The following is an 18644-nucleotide window of genomic DNA, read 5'->3' as shown; positions in this document are numbered from 1 at the left end:
AATGTCTTTAGCAAGAAGTTCTATGTTGGGTCCATCGTGATGTTTGTGAGAAAATCCACTCCATCCCTTCATTCGGTAAGATAAATAATAAGGAATATCCTATGCTCAAGTGAGCTATATGACAGGAAATATTAAACCTTCCTAGGCTCCACAGTGATGTTTATATGCAATCCAAATAGTTCTTAAAGTAGTCTAAATGTTCTTAAGGTCATACCACTAGGTTAAACTGAAAGAACAAAAATGTTAGCTTGATCCAAAGCTTCTGCGGCCCTATGAATGTTTCAACCGTGGGTTTATAGTATCCATTGTTTTTCTTTTGTGTGACTCGCTAGAGCTTTTGATCTTTTTTATTTTTGGGTTCATGCCACAAAATGATTTGGAAAAATATGTGGACGGGGTGGATTTTTCATAAACACCGTAATGGGCTCCACAGAGGTTATAGGTACAATCCACTTCAATGCCTTGACGGGCATGATGCACAATGCATAGGGGCAGTTTCATCCTTATGCATGCACTCATGGCTGAAGAAAGAATATATTTGAAAAGGTTACCTTTTGCTGCGTTTGGCAATACCACGAGTCTATTTTTTTTTGGTCAAGATCCCTTTACTTTGTTAGGTGTGGCCCACGTGAGATGTTAAATGGCCTTATTTTTAGTCTAGAAGATCTAAACAGAGTAACCAACCTGATGGAAAGCTCAGATTTCTTACACATGTTCCATATTAATACATGTTGCTAAGCATGATATTAGCAAACCTCTCAACAACCATATTAAAAATAATAAAAAGTAGAAGAAACAAAAGAAAAGAAAATCTAGAATATAACAACATCAATGGTCCCACAATGATCAAATTAACAAAAGAATATATATATATATAGAGAGAGAGAGGGAGCAAAACCACATACCTGTGCACACGCACATACAATGATATGACATGAATGGAGAGAGGTTATCTTTTCAGAGGTTTTATTGGAACATGAATATGATGTAACACACAGATGATGATGATGTATAAAGATGGTTTATAATTATACATAGATCAGATGATGATGCGTACAGAGGAGGTGAGTAGGAATTAGGATGTTGAGGTATACCCACTTGTAGGAGACTCTGACGATTGGCCCACTCCCCAGCTTTGTTTGGGTGCAACACTGTCATGTAGTGGCGCATACTCCTGCAATACAAATAACAATCAAACCCACACCAGTTCAAATCATTCCCCTACAATTTCTTGCAACTTTCTTTTCTCATCCCATCCAATAATTCCATTACAAATGCGCTCTCATCTAATTAGTTGAAAGGTAAGTTACCGTCCACCCAATGTATAACTTTCAACATTTCAAGTGACTGTGAGATCCAATCCGTCCAACAGGTTGTGAGCCCACGTAATGAGTGGATGTTGCTGATTTTCATACAACCTTATCCTCATGGTGGGGCCAATCTATTGGACAAGGTGTACATCGCGCCCATATAAGAGGTTGGAAATTATTTGCTAGGTGGAAGGTAGTTTCTGGACCAACCAGTTGGATGTGAGAATTTCTCTGATTTCATCAATCCACCTTATGAAACAAAATAAAATAAAAGCCGAAGCATCTCCCTATTATATTTACCTCCATTTTTCTAAGTAGTTCTTCTGCTGTCTCTGATGAAACTATAATATGTCTTGCAGAATCTTCTATAAAACCTTCCTCTACTCCTTTATCAAATAGAGCAAGCAAGCTGTTGTAGTACCCATCTACATTTAACAACCCTACCTGTTCAAAATCCAAATTTAAAAAAGAAAGAAAGAAAGAAATCAATACCCCTCTTTTGGATTTTTTATTTTTTATTTGAAAAGAGAAACAAATTAAAAAACCATCTCACTGGTTTTTCATGAATTCCTAGCTGAGACCATGTTATCATCTCTAGAAGTTCTTCCATGGTCCCATAGCCACCTAAAAATATTGAAATTTCAAAATACATGAAATTAGGATTCTAATATTGCCAAAAGAAATAAAAAAATGTAAAATTGGGATTATGTTTGGATGAAAGGACCAGGGAGGGCAATGAAAGCATCTGCATTTTTTGCCATTTCTGACTTCCTTTCATGCATGTCTGCAACTGTTCGCACTTCTCCAATGGCTTCTCCTGAAATCTGCCACTTTGTTTTGAGAAAGAGTTTTAAAGAGAAAAGATTACTTGGAAAAATGATGAAAAAGTACCTCATGTGGAAGGAGAGCTTTGGGAATTACTCTGAAAGAAAGCCAATTCATTATATATATGTAGAACTCATTATTTTTCTTCAAAAAAGAAAATCAATTAAAAAAAAAAAATACATACCCAAGAACATGGCATCCACCATTAAAAACAGTTTGAGAAATCAATCCCATCAGACCTACACTTCCACCACCATAAACCAAATTGATTTTTCTCTCAACCTGAAAAAAAAGGATGATATCAGAGAAAATACACATGTGAATATACTTATGTACTTTTCATGGTCCATAAGTATGCATGTATCAAAACAATGTCAATATTCATGTGGGATTTTCAACATTTACAAAAAAATTTCTCAAGCAGGGTATTTAAATTTTATGAATTACCAGCTGTTTTCCAAGCTCAAGAGCTGCATCACTGAATGCAGGACTGTATCCAGGCCGACTCCCACAGAAAACACATATCCTTCTAAATCTACTTCTTCTTTCACTTGCACCAGCTTTCTCTTCATCTCCTTCCATTCTCCCAAAAAGAAAATGAGAGACAGAGAGAGCCACAAATATAAATCCCTCAAATAAGAATAGTATTAAAAAAAGAGGAAAATCTCAAGATTTTCTACAGGAGAAGCAGAAACCGACACCCTTGCTTTTGAGTCTCTTCCCCCTTTATCTCCAACATCTCCTTTTGTCTGCTTAAACAACTAGTACTTGGTGTTGGAGAAGACCCCAACAAGAACTGCTCTCTCTCTCTCTCTCTCTCTCTCTTATACACAGACTGCTATTGGTTTCTCTTTCCTGGATTCCACAGGAAGACCCATACCCATTTCTTCCCATTTGTCTCCATCCAATCAATTCCTTTCCTTCTCCACTCGATTGTACTTTTGGTTTTTCCACTGTAGGTATTAGCTAAGCCTCTCTCTCTCTCTCTCTCTCTCTCTCTCTCTCTCTCTCCTAGAATCCCCTTCCCAGATCCCAATCCTCTCTCTCCTAGAACCCCCTTCCCAAATCCCAATCCTTATATTAATATCCATAAGTGCTTTTTTATTAGCTTAGGTTTACTTGTAGATTTAAATTATTTTAATTTTTTAATATTTCAATTTTATGTTCTATTTGTTGCCAACTTAATGTGCCCCTTTTCCTCTATCTAGAATTGAAACCACTAATAGAAGGATCACAAATAAAAAATTAAGCTTGTGTAATTATCTTAGCATCATATCAAGAGACATTAATTGGACAGTTAAAAATGAAAAATAATAAAATAATAAAATAATAAGATCCAATGATTTTATTTCAAAAAGCAAGTGTTTATAGATATAGAGATTAGGATTGTTCAACCAATATAATTTTTGGGATTCCTAATTTAGTATATTTTATTATATGTTTTATTAGAGTTAATATATACAACGTGTATCACTTTTAAGAGTTAATATATACAAGGTTAAAAAGCCGCCAGAGTATAAAAACCCCTCAATGCTTTAATGGGCATTACACCTTCCTCTCTCTTCTGCAAGCATTTATTGCCCATCTGGGATTCTAACCTTTATTTTAATTAGGTCCAGGGAGTTTCAAAACCCCGGAAGAGCGGGTTTGAAATTAGACCTTTTTTTTTTTTTTTTTTTTCTTGTTAGCTTGTTAGTACACCCACTGTTAGATCACACTTCAGTGTTAGCCACCCCTAATAGGAACCGATGCCAAGACCTTGGGTGTTGAAACGAGGTATCTTTCACTCCATCCATCACTTGAGCTATGGATCCGGGTGTAATTCACATGAGACTTGCCCCTGTTTGGGAGCATGTATTTGTAACCCTTTGGATTCAGAGCCCCTAGGATTAGAAACCCCCTGGATTTGCAATCCTCATGTTTGGCACCTGGGAGTGTGAATCAACTTTAATCCAAAGGTACCTATCGGTGGTATATTTACGGGGATTTGAATTTAATTAATAAATCAACTTTAATATCTCTAATTAGTGAGATATATAATTTTTGATACAATTGTTGTGATAAGTCCGTTGAAATATATGCTTTGCCCGAAAATGATGAAATTTTAAGTCTTGGATGGGCCACAAGCACAAGATCATGTCTGAGTGGCTAAACAACGATTTTTAATCATTGATTTATATGAACAATGTTTGGATGGTGTTGGATAATGTTTGGACAGTGCTGATTTACATAGACAATGTTTGGACGGTGCTGATCATCATTAGTGGGCCATGTGCCCAATAGAATAATAGTGTGTAGTGACACACATGTTACACCTGCAACTATTGAAATGATTTTAGGTGTAATCCAAATTCTGGATTGCAAACCCCCTTAGGGAGGGGATTGGAAACTCCTTGGATTTAAAACCCTCTGCCAACAATTAGGGGATTGGAAACTGGAAACCCCCTCCAATCCCCTCCGATCTAAGGTGCCAAACGACCCCCTAGGATTACACCTAAAATCCTTTCAATAGCTGAAGGTGTAACATGTGTGTCACCATGCTATCACTTTATTGGGCACATGGCCTACTAATGATATCAAAAAATAATTAGATTATCAATTGTATCACTATAATTACTTTAATATGATGATCAACACCGTCCAAACATTGTCCATGTAAATCAACGGTTAAAAAATGTTAGTTAGTTACTCGAACATGATCTTATGCCTGTCCGAGACTAGGAATCTCATCATTTTCAGGCGAAGCATATATTTCAGTGGGCTTTTTACAACCATTGTGTCAAAAATTACATTTCTCACTAATTAGAAATATTAAAATTGATTTAGTAATTAAATTCATACCCCTATAAATATACCATACATAGCTACTTTTAGATTAAAGGTGATTCACAATCCTGGGTGCCAAGCAAGCTAGGAAGATTTCAGACAAACGTACTAGGAGGATTTCTTCAACTCCAGGGTTCCAAATCCACGCTCCCAAACAGACCCTAAAGTTCTGTACAAACAACATCTTCCATCCAATTGGTTACTTTTTTTTTATAGCCATGTACAATGGAGCGAAACAGGTCAATCTAGAAGATTTAAAGCAGTGACCCACCTGATGGAAAGCCTAGATCTTGCGATGTGTGCTCTGCAGTCGCTTCCCAATCAACCACTGGAACTCACAACTGCACAGCTAGAGCTGTCCAATGGCTACGGTTTTTGGCTCATGCTCCATCCACGTGGTGCCCAACAAGATCAACGGTCCTGATCACCTTAGATGTTTGCTACGTGTTTATTGAGGCGGAACTGGACAGAACCTGTATGCAACAATATGCAGATTAGGATGCCTTTGGCTTTAGAAATGCATGGACGGTTGAAAGACTACCTACTGAACAGGCCCCACCTCTTATTTAAAGCAATTTTTTAGGGAACCATGCTTAAATTTTTGTGTTTGTTGGTTTGCGTAGTTGCTCAGCTCATCTCAGCATTTCCTTTGGTCAGACTGAGGATAAAGGGACCCTCCAGGAAAAACATGAAAGTGGTCCCTTTATTACCCGTGGAGGATGATTAATGTGAGAGGTGGGCCACATCCAAACTAACGTCTGATCTTCGATTGGGTGGTGATCGTTACAACCCTTGGAGTCACGGGCCGGACTGCAACTGGGCTGCCAATGCGTTGGTTCTTGTTGGGTCCTACAGCACCTTTCCTAGCTAGGTTGATCCAGTTTTAGGGGTTCTTCCTGGGTCCGGGTATTTTTTTTTAAGGACCCCATCCAGATGGGATCAGGTCTGATTACCCATCAAACATCCATCAGGTCTTTGGAACCTGGATTCGAGCCGGACATGGGTTGTATCCGTATCGAGTCCAAGTCAAATAAACCCATTTACATGGTTGGGACCACCCAATGGATGGATTAAATTGCACAAATGCATGCCTCGTTGACTCATGTGCGGCATCTAAAGTGACACTTACACGCATGTGGCTTAGAATATCTCCTTTCATTGCTAGATTAATTAATATATATATTTTTATATAACATTATTAATAAACGTAGTTGTACCTGATCCACTCGATTTAAAATGGGTCCAAGACAGTGAACCCCGATCCAAACCCCACTAGAACTGATATTTTACTGGGTTGAAAACGGTGGACCCGAACCTGATCAAATGTCCACTCAGTACCTTAAAAATTGGACCCGGAGGGTAATAATCAGGTCATGGGTACGCCCTTTCACAGCCCTAACTGCCAGTTAACGAGCCATCTGATGTCTGCCCATCACCATAGCAGCAGGGTGGTCCCCGGTTGACAATTGCTTTATCCATCTTATCAAAATTTGGATGGTTTGTGGTGTTGATTCACGTAGAGCCACTACCATCAATCTAGAGGTGGCGATCTCAGCTATTATTATCAGAGATCATGCGATTGTGTCCATGACTTCCTATGGTCATGCTTACTGTAAGATCCTACCCATTGAATTGGTGGCCATCAGTGGACGGTCAAAAAGGAAAAGGTTTCCATCAGATGGTTGAGATCGTCCTATGACTGTAAATGTTCGGCTACTCAACGATGGAGTACAGCAACATTATGGTATATGGAGGGGAACTTAGCCGAGAGTGCTCGATGTTGGTGATCTGACGTTCTCAATCTGTCATCTATGGAATTTTGTAGTGACTGGGGATAATGAACGGTGATGTGTAATTGGGTCATAGAACCACGTAGAGGGGTTCCTGTTTTTTACCCATTAAAGGACAGAGGAGGAAAGCTATTTTCCAACGCCCCATTTTCCAACCGCCAAATTCAAACGCCCACCTTGTGTAACATTGCACATTGATGTACAACGTGTTACATGTATATAATCCTATCATGGTTAGGCCAAAAGAAGGTGGACTGTAAATTGACAGTAAGTTTTGATCCAGGCATCATTATAGGATACCCAACTTATCAATTTTTACTAAAACAAACCATCTGAAGTGAACTGACATACAAAGTAGATCGCATCTATCCATATTATAAGAAAACATGCACTTCTAGCTCAAAAGCGAATTTTTTAAAAAATATTACTATTTTTAATAATTGCGAATTTTTTAATATTTTTCTATTTTTAAAGTTTTAGATTTTCTTTATTTTTAAAAATAACTTATAATTATACTGGGGCAATTTTAGAATTTTTATTAAAATTAAAAATTTATTACTTTTAGTAATTATGAAATTTAGGTTTTTTATTGTTTTTTTATAATAACGATGTAATAGAGACATCTAGATTACTCCTTCATGAAACAAATTACAAATTTTATAAAACTGTGGATCCGAGGAGTCTATGTGAAGAGCCCAGACGAGCCCGGTTGATTCAGAATAGTTATCGCCTCGAGGAAGCCTCGTCATGTTCATCCCTACATCACACTCGTGCACGTTTCTTTATGTTAACAGGGTGGTCTCTTCCACGAATGTTCAAATATACGGCCGGATTATCTATGAAGTAGGCCACAAAATGCCATTAAATGTACGGCTGAGAATGGTGTGGGTTGGCCTGACTTTGAAAGGTGCACTGAGGGGACCATCTGGTGAAGATCCCATATCGGACGCACACATACCATGTTGGCACGTGTAGTGCATGTGTTTAGCGCTTGAAGATGGGGCGCGTCTAGAAATAGCATCCTTGGGTTGGAGAATGCTCGTGCGCCATGATTTCCGTGTTGGTGGGGTCCGCTACTTGCTTTGGTTCTGGATGCGCTTATGTGTGACTGTTTCTTCCATTTCATTGATTGTCTTGCACGTGAATTATGTATACACAAAACGTTGGTGTATACACCAACTCTACTACATAATCGGTGCATATGCACGTTGATCTGGACCGTCCACTAGATGAGTCAAACACATTGGCTTTTTTATGAACGCTTGGCTATTGACTTTGTTATCGTCCCAAAAAGAAGGGAAGTGATCGAACGTATAGGAACACGTCCTCTATCCTAGAGCGGTCCACTGGTTAAACTATCCCATGGACGACGATATCAACAAACTAAAAGTAGATATGGTTTGTGGACGTGGATTGCGTAGTACCCCCGCCCGTCTCTAGCTACGAACGGGCAGTTCTGTGGGCCGGCCCACCGTGATGTATTTGTATATCCAAACCGTCTATCCCTTTTCTCAGATTATTTTAAGGCATCAAAACAAAAATGAGGCAGATCCAACGATCAAATGGACCACATCACAGATGACTCTTGCATTTAATGCTTTGTGCATTTTAATGCAACCAAAATTATTATTTGGTGTGGTCCACTTGAACTTTGGATATGCCTCATTTTTGTGTTCGTACCGTAAAATAATATAAGAAAAGGGATTGATGGTTTGGATGTACAGATACATCACGGTGGACCCGATCACAGAACTGCCCGTTCAGAGCTAGGGACGGGCGGGGGTGCGTCCTTGGTTTACTCTGTGCACAAGTTACAACGCAGGATGCATGGATTCATTCCTAAGAGCAGGGAATGAGCATGTATACATGGTTGTGGGCCCATGTATACATGGCCAGGACAATACATGTAGATATGAGATACCGTACATATGACCAGTACCCTATACCTGTGGAGCCCACTTTTGACAATGATGGAGATGAGCAATCCGAACCATTCAAGTGCTGTTATCCAATGAATGGTTTTAATAAATGGCCACTAGTGGAAACTCAAACGAAAAAATAAAAAAATAAAAAATCAAATCAAATGATTAACATCATCCAATTGGTTTTAGGATCCATGTCATGCTACATCCACTACTTGCCCCCGATTTGGATGGCCTAGATCGCCGCACTTGTGCACCACAAAGATGGTGAATGAATCACCATGATTAAAAGAAGTGGCGAAGTATGCACGCCCTCATGGTGCCCCTCATTAGATCAGTGCTACCGTCCATTGCCCTTCCTCTCTTTATTTTTATTCAAATACAAAACGCGCTTACTTTTTCCTCTCTATACAAGGTCTCTTTTGTCAAAAGAACCACTAAAGAAATGAAATATTATAAAAAATTACCTACTCAACATAACTTTGAAATGAAATATTATAAAAAAAATTACCTATTCAATATAGCTTTACATATAGATACCTTCAATGACCTACCTGCTAAGTTAAGTAATTATTCCTGTTTAATTAGTACACTAACATAAGGGTCGGGTTCAAGTAGGCCCCATCATGATTGTTATGTGAAATCCATCCCACGACCACCATGTGCGTCAGCTAGTGGTGAGCCAAGGAACAAAATTAAGCTCCATACCTGATTCATGTGAATCACATGATTCGAAATAGTGCATGGGGTAACACTCACCCTCTAAATTATTTTCCTATGGGTTGGTCCACCTAAATCATGTATAGGCCTGTGCCCTATATCTAAAATTTTCTGTGGTATTTAATGGTTTGAGTGGATTTCATATATAATCACTGCAGTGAACCTTGTATAAATCAAAGGTGGACATCTCTCCCAACTATTTTCTTTTATGTGGGTCACTTGAATCACAATTACTCTAATGTTTTGTTCCAAAACATAAAATTGGACCACTTATCTAATGGTGAGAGTGGATTCTAGATACACATCATGGTAGGCCTTGTAAATATCAAGGGTGATGTAGCATACTGTTTCCTTGGTGTATAAAAACAAGAGAATTCTTATGGAGGATCACCCTTGAAGTTTGGCGGGCCCACTATAATGTGTACATGAGATCCACTCTAAGTATTATGTGTAGTCCCATGTTGGGTACAACACAAAAAAAGGTTGATATGTAATTCATGTGGGCCACACTAAATGAAATAGTGAGGGAGAGATATTCACCTCTAATTTTTATATGGCCCACTATGATAATTATTAAAAATTCATTCCACCCATTAGATAATTTAGGTCCTGTACAAAAAAAATAAATATATAAAAATAAGGCCATGATTTAGGTGGGTCATACCAAGTGAAACAATTTGGAGGGTAAGCATTATCCTATACATTAATTTTATCTAAAATCCACCTGAATTTGTTGGGTTACAATTCGACGACGTGGTGCATGTATGTAGTGTGCGAGTGTGCCAGACCTGATTGTGATCTGATTCAAATTGAACACCACTAATCCCTAACATTGAGATAGAGCAACAGAATTAAATATAGATAAACTGATTATATATTGTATCATCTATCAAGTGTGTTTATCATGCGATTTACAAAGGATTGGGTTCTTCCTCTAATGGATTCTTTTTACCTTGAAAATCAATGACTTACAAAAGTTTGAACAGAAACTAATCATGCAACTTGAGGTCAAAAATAAAACTTATCACTATTTAATGATCATCGTCATAGCCAAGAGCAACTGGGTGCTTAATTGAGTAGTGTGTTGATGAGCAAGAAATAGGTAATGTTGATCTTACAAATTACTATTGACCCAACGTATGAGTGTAGATTGACAATACATAAGATCAAAATTTTTCTTTAAATCCTGCACACAAACACAGATGAAAGAGAATTATAGCTATTAGCTACAACTAAATCGGTCCTGCATGAGGCAAGGACAGACAAGATTATTTCTAAATGCTAAAAGGTCCACACTGATGAGCAGTGGAGAAGATAAATGTCCTAAGGGACTGGATAAACAGTGTTGTGCTGGAATTGATTAGTTATGTTTGAAAATTTTTTGGTTGATTGATTGATTATCTCAATTACTAAATGATCTTCACTATTTATAGATTTTTCAGCGACAACGTGAGAATAACTACACCACGTGGCGACGTCCTACCGCCAACTGTAAAATGATGGTTACTTTTAATCATACTTTGCCTTTGTCAAATGCGTTCTTATCAAAAGAGTCAGTTTCGATCGTGTCTTGATATTGATATAGCCTTAGCGGTTGATCATTCTTATTCACGGATATTCAAGCAGTACAACTTTTAGAGACCCAATCATCGTTGAGTTGGCCTTCATATATCAAGTGCACAACGTGAATCTTGCACTTGCCATATGGTTACATCTGTATTATCAAATTCAACATTGCCAGATCTTGTCCAAATAAAATCATGGATGAGGGGACTTTTACCCATGGGCCTAATATTGGTTGAAACACCCTAGGGGGAATTTTACATAAATGTCACAATGTGGCCACCCTAGTCCTAGGCCCTTTTCTAGCACGCTGACCTGGTCGTCCTTAGCCAAGGTGCTATAATCATATCTACTTAAATTAATCACACAGCTTATTGAAAGCCTTTTTGACAAAGGAGCCTGAATTTTATTTATTTATTTTGCAAAATTCTAAAAAGAAAGGACAACAATGGTGAAATGATCATAATAGGTGTAAAATGGGGGAATTTTAGGCCCTTGTTTGGAACGACCGGCCTTTACGCGAAATTCCAAGTCTGCTCCATTCGCAAAGCAAAAAGACGACCTACCTCTTTAGACCTTGGACGGCCTATACAAAAGTTAACCGTAGGACCTATATATTTTATATTTTGGCACCCTATCTTTAGACCATGAAGGCAGCCGGCTCCTAAGCGCAAAACAGATGCAAATGGGTCAACGTTCCAAAACCCGGCTTGGAAATCAACCGGCTTTCATAGCAGTCCGGTGGAAACGGTCTAACAGCAATTGGACCAGGTCAACAATAGCATCCCAAAATTAAATTATTTGAACATATCTCTATTGTACATACTTTAAACTTTAAAAGGAAAAAAAATTGATCCTTTGAATATTAATTTTTTTTTTTTTTTTTAAATTCATTTGTGTGGCAAAATGCTTTATTTTTTTTTCTCTTTGTGTGTAGCTCACATATAAATAAATTATCTTTGCAGCTCATCTCAACACATTGCAAGAAGGAAACCAGTTCATGTCGGGCAATATGTACTGGATTCAAATGAAACATTAATAGTGATGTGGTCCATACAGCCCAGCGGTCAGATCAAACAGTTCAGCACAAATGAAACCTTGATGGTGATGTGGTCCATACATTCCAGAAGTCAGATCAAACAGGTCCACATGTATTAGTTGTCGATGGACTCTTCCTGTTAGGTTGTAAGATTCTTCATTTTTTTTTTTTTTTCTTTTGTTAAGTGAGCTTTTGGTAATTTATAAAAGTCATATGACACAAATGTCAAACAGGCATACTCCAGTTTCATTAATTAGCATTTGATAAAATCAGGATTACCAAACATAGATTCTCAAATCCTATTTCTTTTCTTTTTAAGTGCAAATATACTAAAATACTAAGATAATTACAGGGGAATTGCATCAACAACTAAGATTATCTTATGTAGTCAAGCAATGGCTCAAAGACAATACTAATTAAAATATAAACGGAAAGTGCGGACGTATCTTCTAACACTAAATGACCTTGTTTAGGAATCTTGGCATGCGGAAATAGTCATTTAAAAATTCGCATTATGAATAGGGCTGTTGATGGTCTTTGCCCAGCCCTAAATTTAAGCCAGTTCATTAAATAGTCCAGGTTGGTCTGTGTCTAAGATCAGATCCTGCCAGCCTGGTTTGGCCGGTTTAGGATTTCAAAGGCATCTTTTATATATCATGCATTGTAGGGAACACTTGCTTAACGGCTTATATCTTGCACCGAAGTGGGTGGCCGTGATTGGGCTATGGCTCGGTCTTTGTATGACCATCAGTCGCTGAGTGAGGGCCTATTTGTTTTGACCCATCACTGGCCTGGGGGTCAGGTTCTGGCCTAGGATTTACTATGTGGGCCCAGCCGGCCGACCTTGTTATGGCCCGTCCACACCTTGATTATGAAATGATTGCTAGATTCCCGCTAACCATCTTTTAACAGTGGGAGATAAGGCGTGGACCGACTTTGGTTGCTTGCTGTGATGGTCTTAAATAGATTTGATTAAATAAAAGCGGGAGAAAAATCAATGTAGGTATTGTTGATAAATTATTCTCGAATCGTCCATTAGGTAGGCAGGTAGTTGAAGGAGATTCGATCAGGATTGGGGCCCACCATTACTCATTTTGACCAATTCTACGATCCAGGCTAACCTGCTTTGTCCCATTTCACACTGCAAGTGGGTCCCAGCAGGGTCAGCGGTCCACTTTTTAGGTATTGGGGGTGTTTAATAGGTGGGGTCCACCATGGACATGCTATGGCCTAAAAATCAAGCTGGTCCCTTCGATGTAAATAAGAACCAAAAAGATTGGTTAGCATGTGTAGCGCACTCTAGCTCTGGGCTAACTTGATTTTTGGGCCCCACCTGATGGATAGCCTGGATCGTTTTAAAGGACACCCTCATCTTCTTAGGGCGAATTTGAGATACGTCCTTAGATAAAAGCTGATGACATTTTTCAGGAAAAATAGACCTCAGCTCTTGCCGGAAAATTATTGCTGGTACACAAATTAGGTGGGCCACAGTTTACATTCTCATCAGTCCATTTACTTCTAACATCGTGACCTACCTTTTGAGTGTGCAGTCTCAACTTTTGGATCAATATATCTACATGGTGAAACCCTCAAAATGGACGGATTGGATCTCACGCTTGTATGCTGCATAGACTGGATTCCACACTTGCATGCAATAAGTCACAGTCTGGTTGCTCGGGCTGGGCCTGACCAGTCAACATTTACGGACTCGGCCCCGGTGGGAGTCCAGATTTCAAGCATGGCCTGACCCGGCCTATTACTGACTAAATTTCAAGACCGAACCTGGCCTCGAACCAACTTTAGAGGCCAGCCCTATTGTAGACACGTGGTGTCCAAATGTTCATCTAGTGGCCCACCTCATGAATGGTTCAGTGGACAAAAATCACAATGATCGGATAACCCTTAACCATCAAAGTTGTGATTTTTGCTAGGTGAAAATGGACTGTTGGTCTACTTTAGTTAAATGGTCCCTTTCCTGATGGATCCGGAGTCAAGTCCGCTTTGCACTTTGGTCACTAAATCAACGGTCCCAATCACCCCACACGAAGTTTCACATGAATGTTTCGAAGTGCATGGAGCTCCATGAGGCACGCATTGGAACGTCCTTGAGCCCATTCAGATACCTCGGCGTGGTGCATGCCATGATTTTCTGTTTGCAGGTTGAAGATGTGTTTGTTAATGTGGCCACTAAATCAACCGTCCCTATCACCTCATTAGAGAATTTTGCTTAGCGTGCATGTCGCTTCGAAGTATGACTTGCCAAGTCTCCTTAGGGATGGAAATGGGCTGGGCCTACTTAATGAGAAGCTGGACAAGATGGTCATATGTCCAAAATTGGAACTCATGGTGCAGGTTTGGGTCCAAAAGTTCGACCTGATTATTAGTTGGCTCAGGTTCGAAAACTCTCAAAAGCCAATTCTACTGGGACCCGATTTATAGACGGGTCTAATTGAGCCAATCCTAAAATGGATCCAACTTAGACCCAACCAAGACCCAGGAAACTGGATAGTAGTTAACTACTACTACTCCCAAGGAAAATTGGGAGTTAGTAAAGGTGAGAATTGAAAAATTAGTAGTGAATGAATGGTTGGATGAGAACGTTGGTGGGCATTGGCCTAAATGAAATGGATGGACGTGAAAGTTTGCATACAACTGTTGTATGTGATCACTTCTGGTCCATCTACCTAAAGAAAAAAAGACCACGTTTCATCCATCAACTAAGGATCACCATGGAATACTTGACCCGAGTCAGACCCAGCTCATGAATCTTGTAGGCCATGTCCAGATCCTCATGTACCAGGCCCGGTCCTTTAAATAAATAGTTGGCATGTTGTAACTTGGAACTGACCCATATAAATACATAATTATTAAATGAGTTGGGTTGGGGATTTCCCTTGACCTGACCTTATATTAATTTCTTCCCTTAGGCAGCTTACTGCGTGCACTTGATCTAATAGGTTTCTTTTGAACTGCTTCTCATACACACTACAGAAATCCCAAGCTTTTCACTCCGTTGATAGATGGATGGTTGAAACAAATCACCGACAATCCCAATTGGACTACATATCTTGCCTGACTAATTGATGGACTGGATTCATTTTCTTTCTGCTAGGGCATTGTCAGAGCCGGTACTAGATCATTTACACGTTCTATGTCATGGCATGCCTTGAAGCCATCCATCTGAGAGTTCTCATCTCAGGTGAGAGAGCAGACTTAATTAGGGCATCTTTAGTAGCAGCAAAGGTCTAGTTTTGAATGACAAAAATAAGTTGTTCGTGTGACTTGTATGGGCTAATTGTTTTTTCAAGCACTTCTAGGGCCTGTTTGAATGCACCCTCAAAATGAGTGTTTGACCCCTAACCTGAGTTTTTAATCAAAGCTTAGCTTGTTTTATGTGTTTGGATGCACTTTGCAAATTTAATTAATTTCCTTAGGCTCCATAAAAATGCAAACCCTTTTTTGTAAAAACTAGTTAGCAGTAATACGTTCCAATCATCCCTTCATAGCAATTATTTGGCACATATAGCGCCTTTGGATATTCAGAACTTGCCACACACACACAAAATGAAACTTGAAGTTTGGAAGGTGTGATGCATTTCATGGTGCTTGAAAATATGCAATGGTACATGTGAATTGTGACTATGTGGTATAAGAAAATGCAAATGATCAAGTACTGCCCTTTATATATATATATATAAAGGGCAGTACTATATAGATATATATAGTAGAATTTGATTAGAAAGCAAACTGCTGTTAAAAATAAAAAAATACAAAATATGTTTGAAAGTCATTAAGTAGAGTTTGTACGGTATCAAGCTTCATCTTGCGAGCTACACCCGTGAGAAATTAGTACCATCATTCGGTAGGCAGGTGATGGATACACCATTGTCCATGCATCAGTCTGAGTCACTCATCCAGTGAGTCGCACACGTGTGCCAAAGATAAACTATCATAAACTATCACACACGTCTACGCTCATGAACGTAGAGAGACGTGTGGCCTTCCTAATTAGTGGAAAACGGAGACTACAGGGTCAAACCAGGCCCATTGATCAGATCTATCATAAATATTGTAAGCTTAAACGTGTGCAGCGGTTCACCTTTTCAATCTATACTCACGCCGATACAATTTCAAAAAATGAAAAATGTGACGAGAATCCTAGTGATGGGACCTTACATGTTTTGCCTTTGTTGCCATTTAAGATCCAGATAATTAATGCGGCCACCCACCAGTCCCATATGCATAGATAGTCGGATGATTAAAACTGTTCAGATTCGTCAACTGACAGTGGGGGTGTACTAACAAGCTAATAATAAAAAAAAAAAACCCATAAATAAGAAATTATCAAAATAGGAACACATCAGTTTTTTAGCCTCTGTTTTCATCTAACAGGAAGAGGAGTAGAAATGCTTTGGCGATTTGCTTGAGGATTGATGTGTGTCTTATATGCCAAATCCAAGCAATTCAAATGGTTGGGCTTGCTTTGAGAAAGCTATTACCTCAGAATCAGGCTTGTATTTGATGCAAACAATCAGTTATTCATCTAGCTGTCAGCTCTCTTATGATTGAACTAGCCTAATCTTGGGACATAGCAATCCACATCTACATATTAAAAAAGGGTTACGTAATGGCCATAACCTAATAGAACCGGCATGGGCCGTATAGGGCCGTAATGGCTTGTATGTACAAGAAATGTTATACTGTCCATTGTGACATTGCATAACGGCTCAACTATTACGCTTATATGACTCCAAATTTACTTATTTATTTATTTTTTTTTTTTAAGATTTTCAAAAGTTTTCCAATTTTCTTTCATTTTTAACATTTCTGCTTCTTATGACTATTTTTAACTCATTCTCAATTAGATTCATGCGATCCTTAAAGATTAAAATGCAAGATTTAAGCCATTTTAGAATAATCAAAGTTGCGAGGTTGAATTTGAGAAAATTTTAATAAAAGGTAAAAATTCTTTTTTTTTTTTTTAATTTTAAATGTAAATTTCTTAATTTGACATTATATTAGCAAATTGGATATAAAAAAAAAAAAAAAAAATAGATTTTTGTTTGATTTGACAGTGTTTATATAAATTTTCATTTTTTGTACTTTTGTTGGTTTTTATGTAATTTCTAACCATTTTCAATTTTTTTTTTTATACATCTGATCAAATATTTCAACCGTAGATTATTCACATATAAGTGTGGAGTTTATTCCTACACATGCACGCTTAATTAATACTTTTTGCGTATCTTTTTTCTAGTTTTTCAGTATTTTTTATATATATATATATTTCAAGTCATTTCATAGATAATAATAGAATTAAAAAAAATTAATTTATTTATTTTTTGTCTCAAATTACTTTATGAAAATGATGTTAAATGTTTAGAGATATGCATTAGTGAAACAAATTCAATAGATTGTATGAATTTCAGGCTATTTGGAGTCTCATCATTAAACTTATGTTCATTAATTTTATTTATAATAAATTATTAATATTAGATATTTAAAAAACTAAAATGTAATAGCTTTGAAATCAATCCAAGCTTTAATATATCATCGGCTTGCCAAAGGACGAAATGTTACACTGTTGTAAACATGTTTAAAAAAATAGAAAAAATATTTCGAATCTCTTCATTAAAAAAAAAAAAAAAAATTCCTCTTTTTTTGCTTAAAATATCAACCATTATGGGAGTTCAATGACTGGCCATTAGGCCAGCCGTTGCCACTATATATTAAATACCATAATCTGCATGGAGTTACAACTGATTAATCATCCCAAACTGGCACACACATGATTCAAGAATCAAATTTTCAACTTCACCTGCCATGAACACCCTTGGCTGTTGGCCTTTCTCCCAACCAAAAACTCAGATCAGGGAAGTAATTTGATAATCAAGCTGTGTATGACCCTTGATACATAGGCACTACGTAATAGTATTCATGGAATATATTAACTCAAATTAAACAAATCAAATTATATGGAACCCATTGTCAAGTTAGAATTCAGAAATTAGATTGGTTGGAAATCATTCGTGGACACTTGTTTATTGAAATAAGACTCATCAGATTTTATTTTATTATTTTTATTATTTTTAAGCATCCAATTAACGTCCACTTACTTGATAGTCAGATAATCAAACAAGAGTAATATGTATTATAATTTGTAAGTGCCTGTATATAAACTATCACTCTGCCAGAATATCAAATCATGTTACCGATAGAAACAATCGAAGTCTCCTCTTCCACTACGCAGAGTGCGTCGTGAGCGCACGCAGCATCCCTTTCAAAAGGCCGGGCTCTAACAGACCTCACGTCCGCAGGAAAATGAAACATGGGCTAGACTCTGCAACAGGTTAGCACCTTTCTAAAAGTAGTGTTTACTCTACAACCATACACATGGCATAGCATAAGGCAATACCGACTCTGATTGCATACGACTAAGCCTGAAAGTCAGGCGGTCTGTGACCAACCCAACATTGGATTGGACTTGGGTAGGATGTATCCGGTTGGTTACAAGCTTGGGTTATATAAACACTAACTCGATGAAAGTTGGGCCGCGAGTTATAAATTATAATTGAGTACAGATCATTTGTGTTGAATGCATAGGAAATTTTAATGCTATTGGGTTTAGTTGGGCCACACCATTTTCGAT

General features: G+C 38.0%; 2 protein-coding genes across 2 annotated transcripts in view; one reads left to right on the top strand and one right to left on the bottom strand.

Moving 5' to 3' along the window:
- The window catches only part of LOC131221439 (guanylate kinase 1-like), a 77865-nt gene that overhangs the window by 53750 nt on the left and 5471 nt on the right, over positions 1–18644 (top strand). The window lies entirely within an intron of this gene.
- LOC131221477 (probable cytokinin riboside 5'-monophosphate phosphoribohydrolase LOGL10) lies at positions 931–2941 on the bottom strand. The gene is made up of 7 exons (XM_058216739.1): positions 2583–2941; positions 2320–2417; positions 2202–2232; positions 2035–2134; positions 1864–1934; positions 1611–1754; positions 931–1174 (listed from the first exon to the last, which is right to left on the bottom strand). Exons 1-7 carry the CDS (start codon positions 2715–2717, stop codon positions 1076–1078), a joined length of 678 nt encoding a protein of 225 aa, XP_058072722.1. The 5' UTR covers positions 2718–2941; the 3' UTR covers positions 931–1075.

Source organism: Magnolia sinica, chromosome 1 (assembly GCF_029962835.1).
Source record: "Magnolia sinica isolate HGM2019 chromosome 1, MsV1, whole genome shotgun sequence".
NCBI classification, from domain to species: Eukaryota; Viridiplantae; Streptophyta; class Magnoliopsida; order Magnoliales; family Magnoliaceae; genus Magnolia; species Magnolia sinica.
This window is presented reverse-complemented; position numbering and strand designations above follow the sequence as displayed.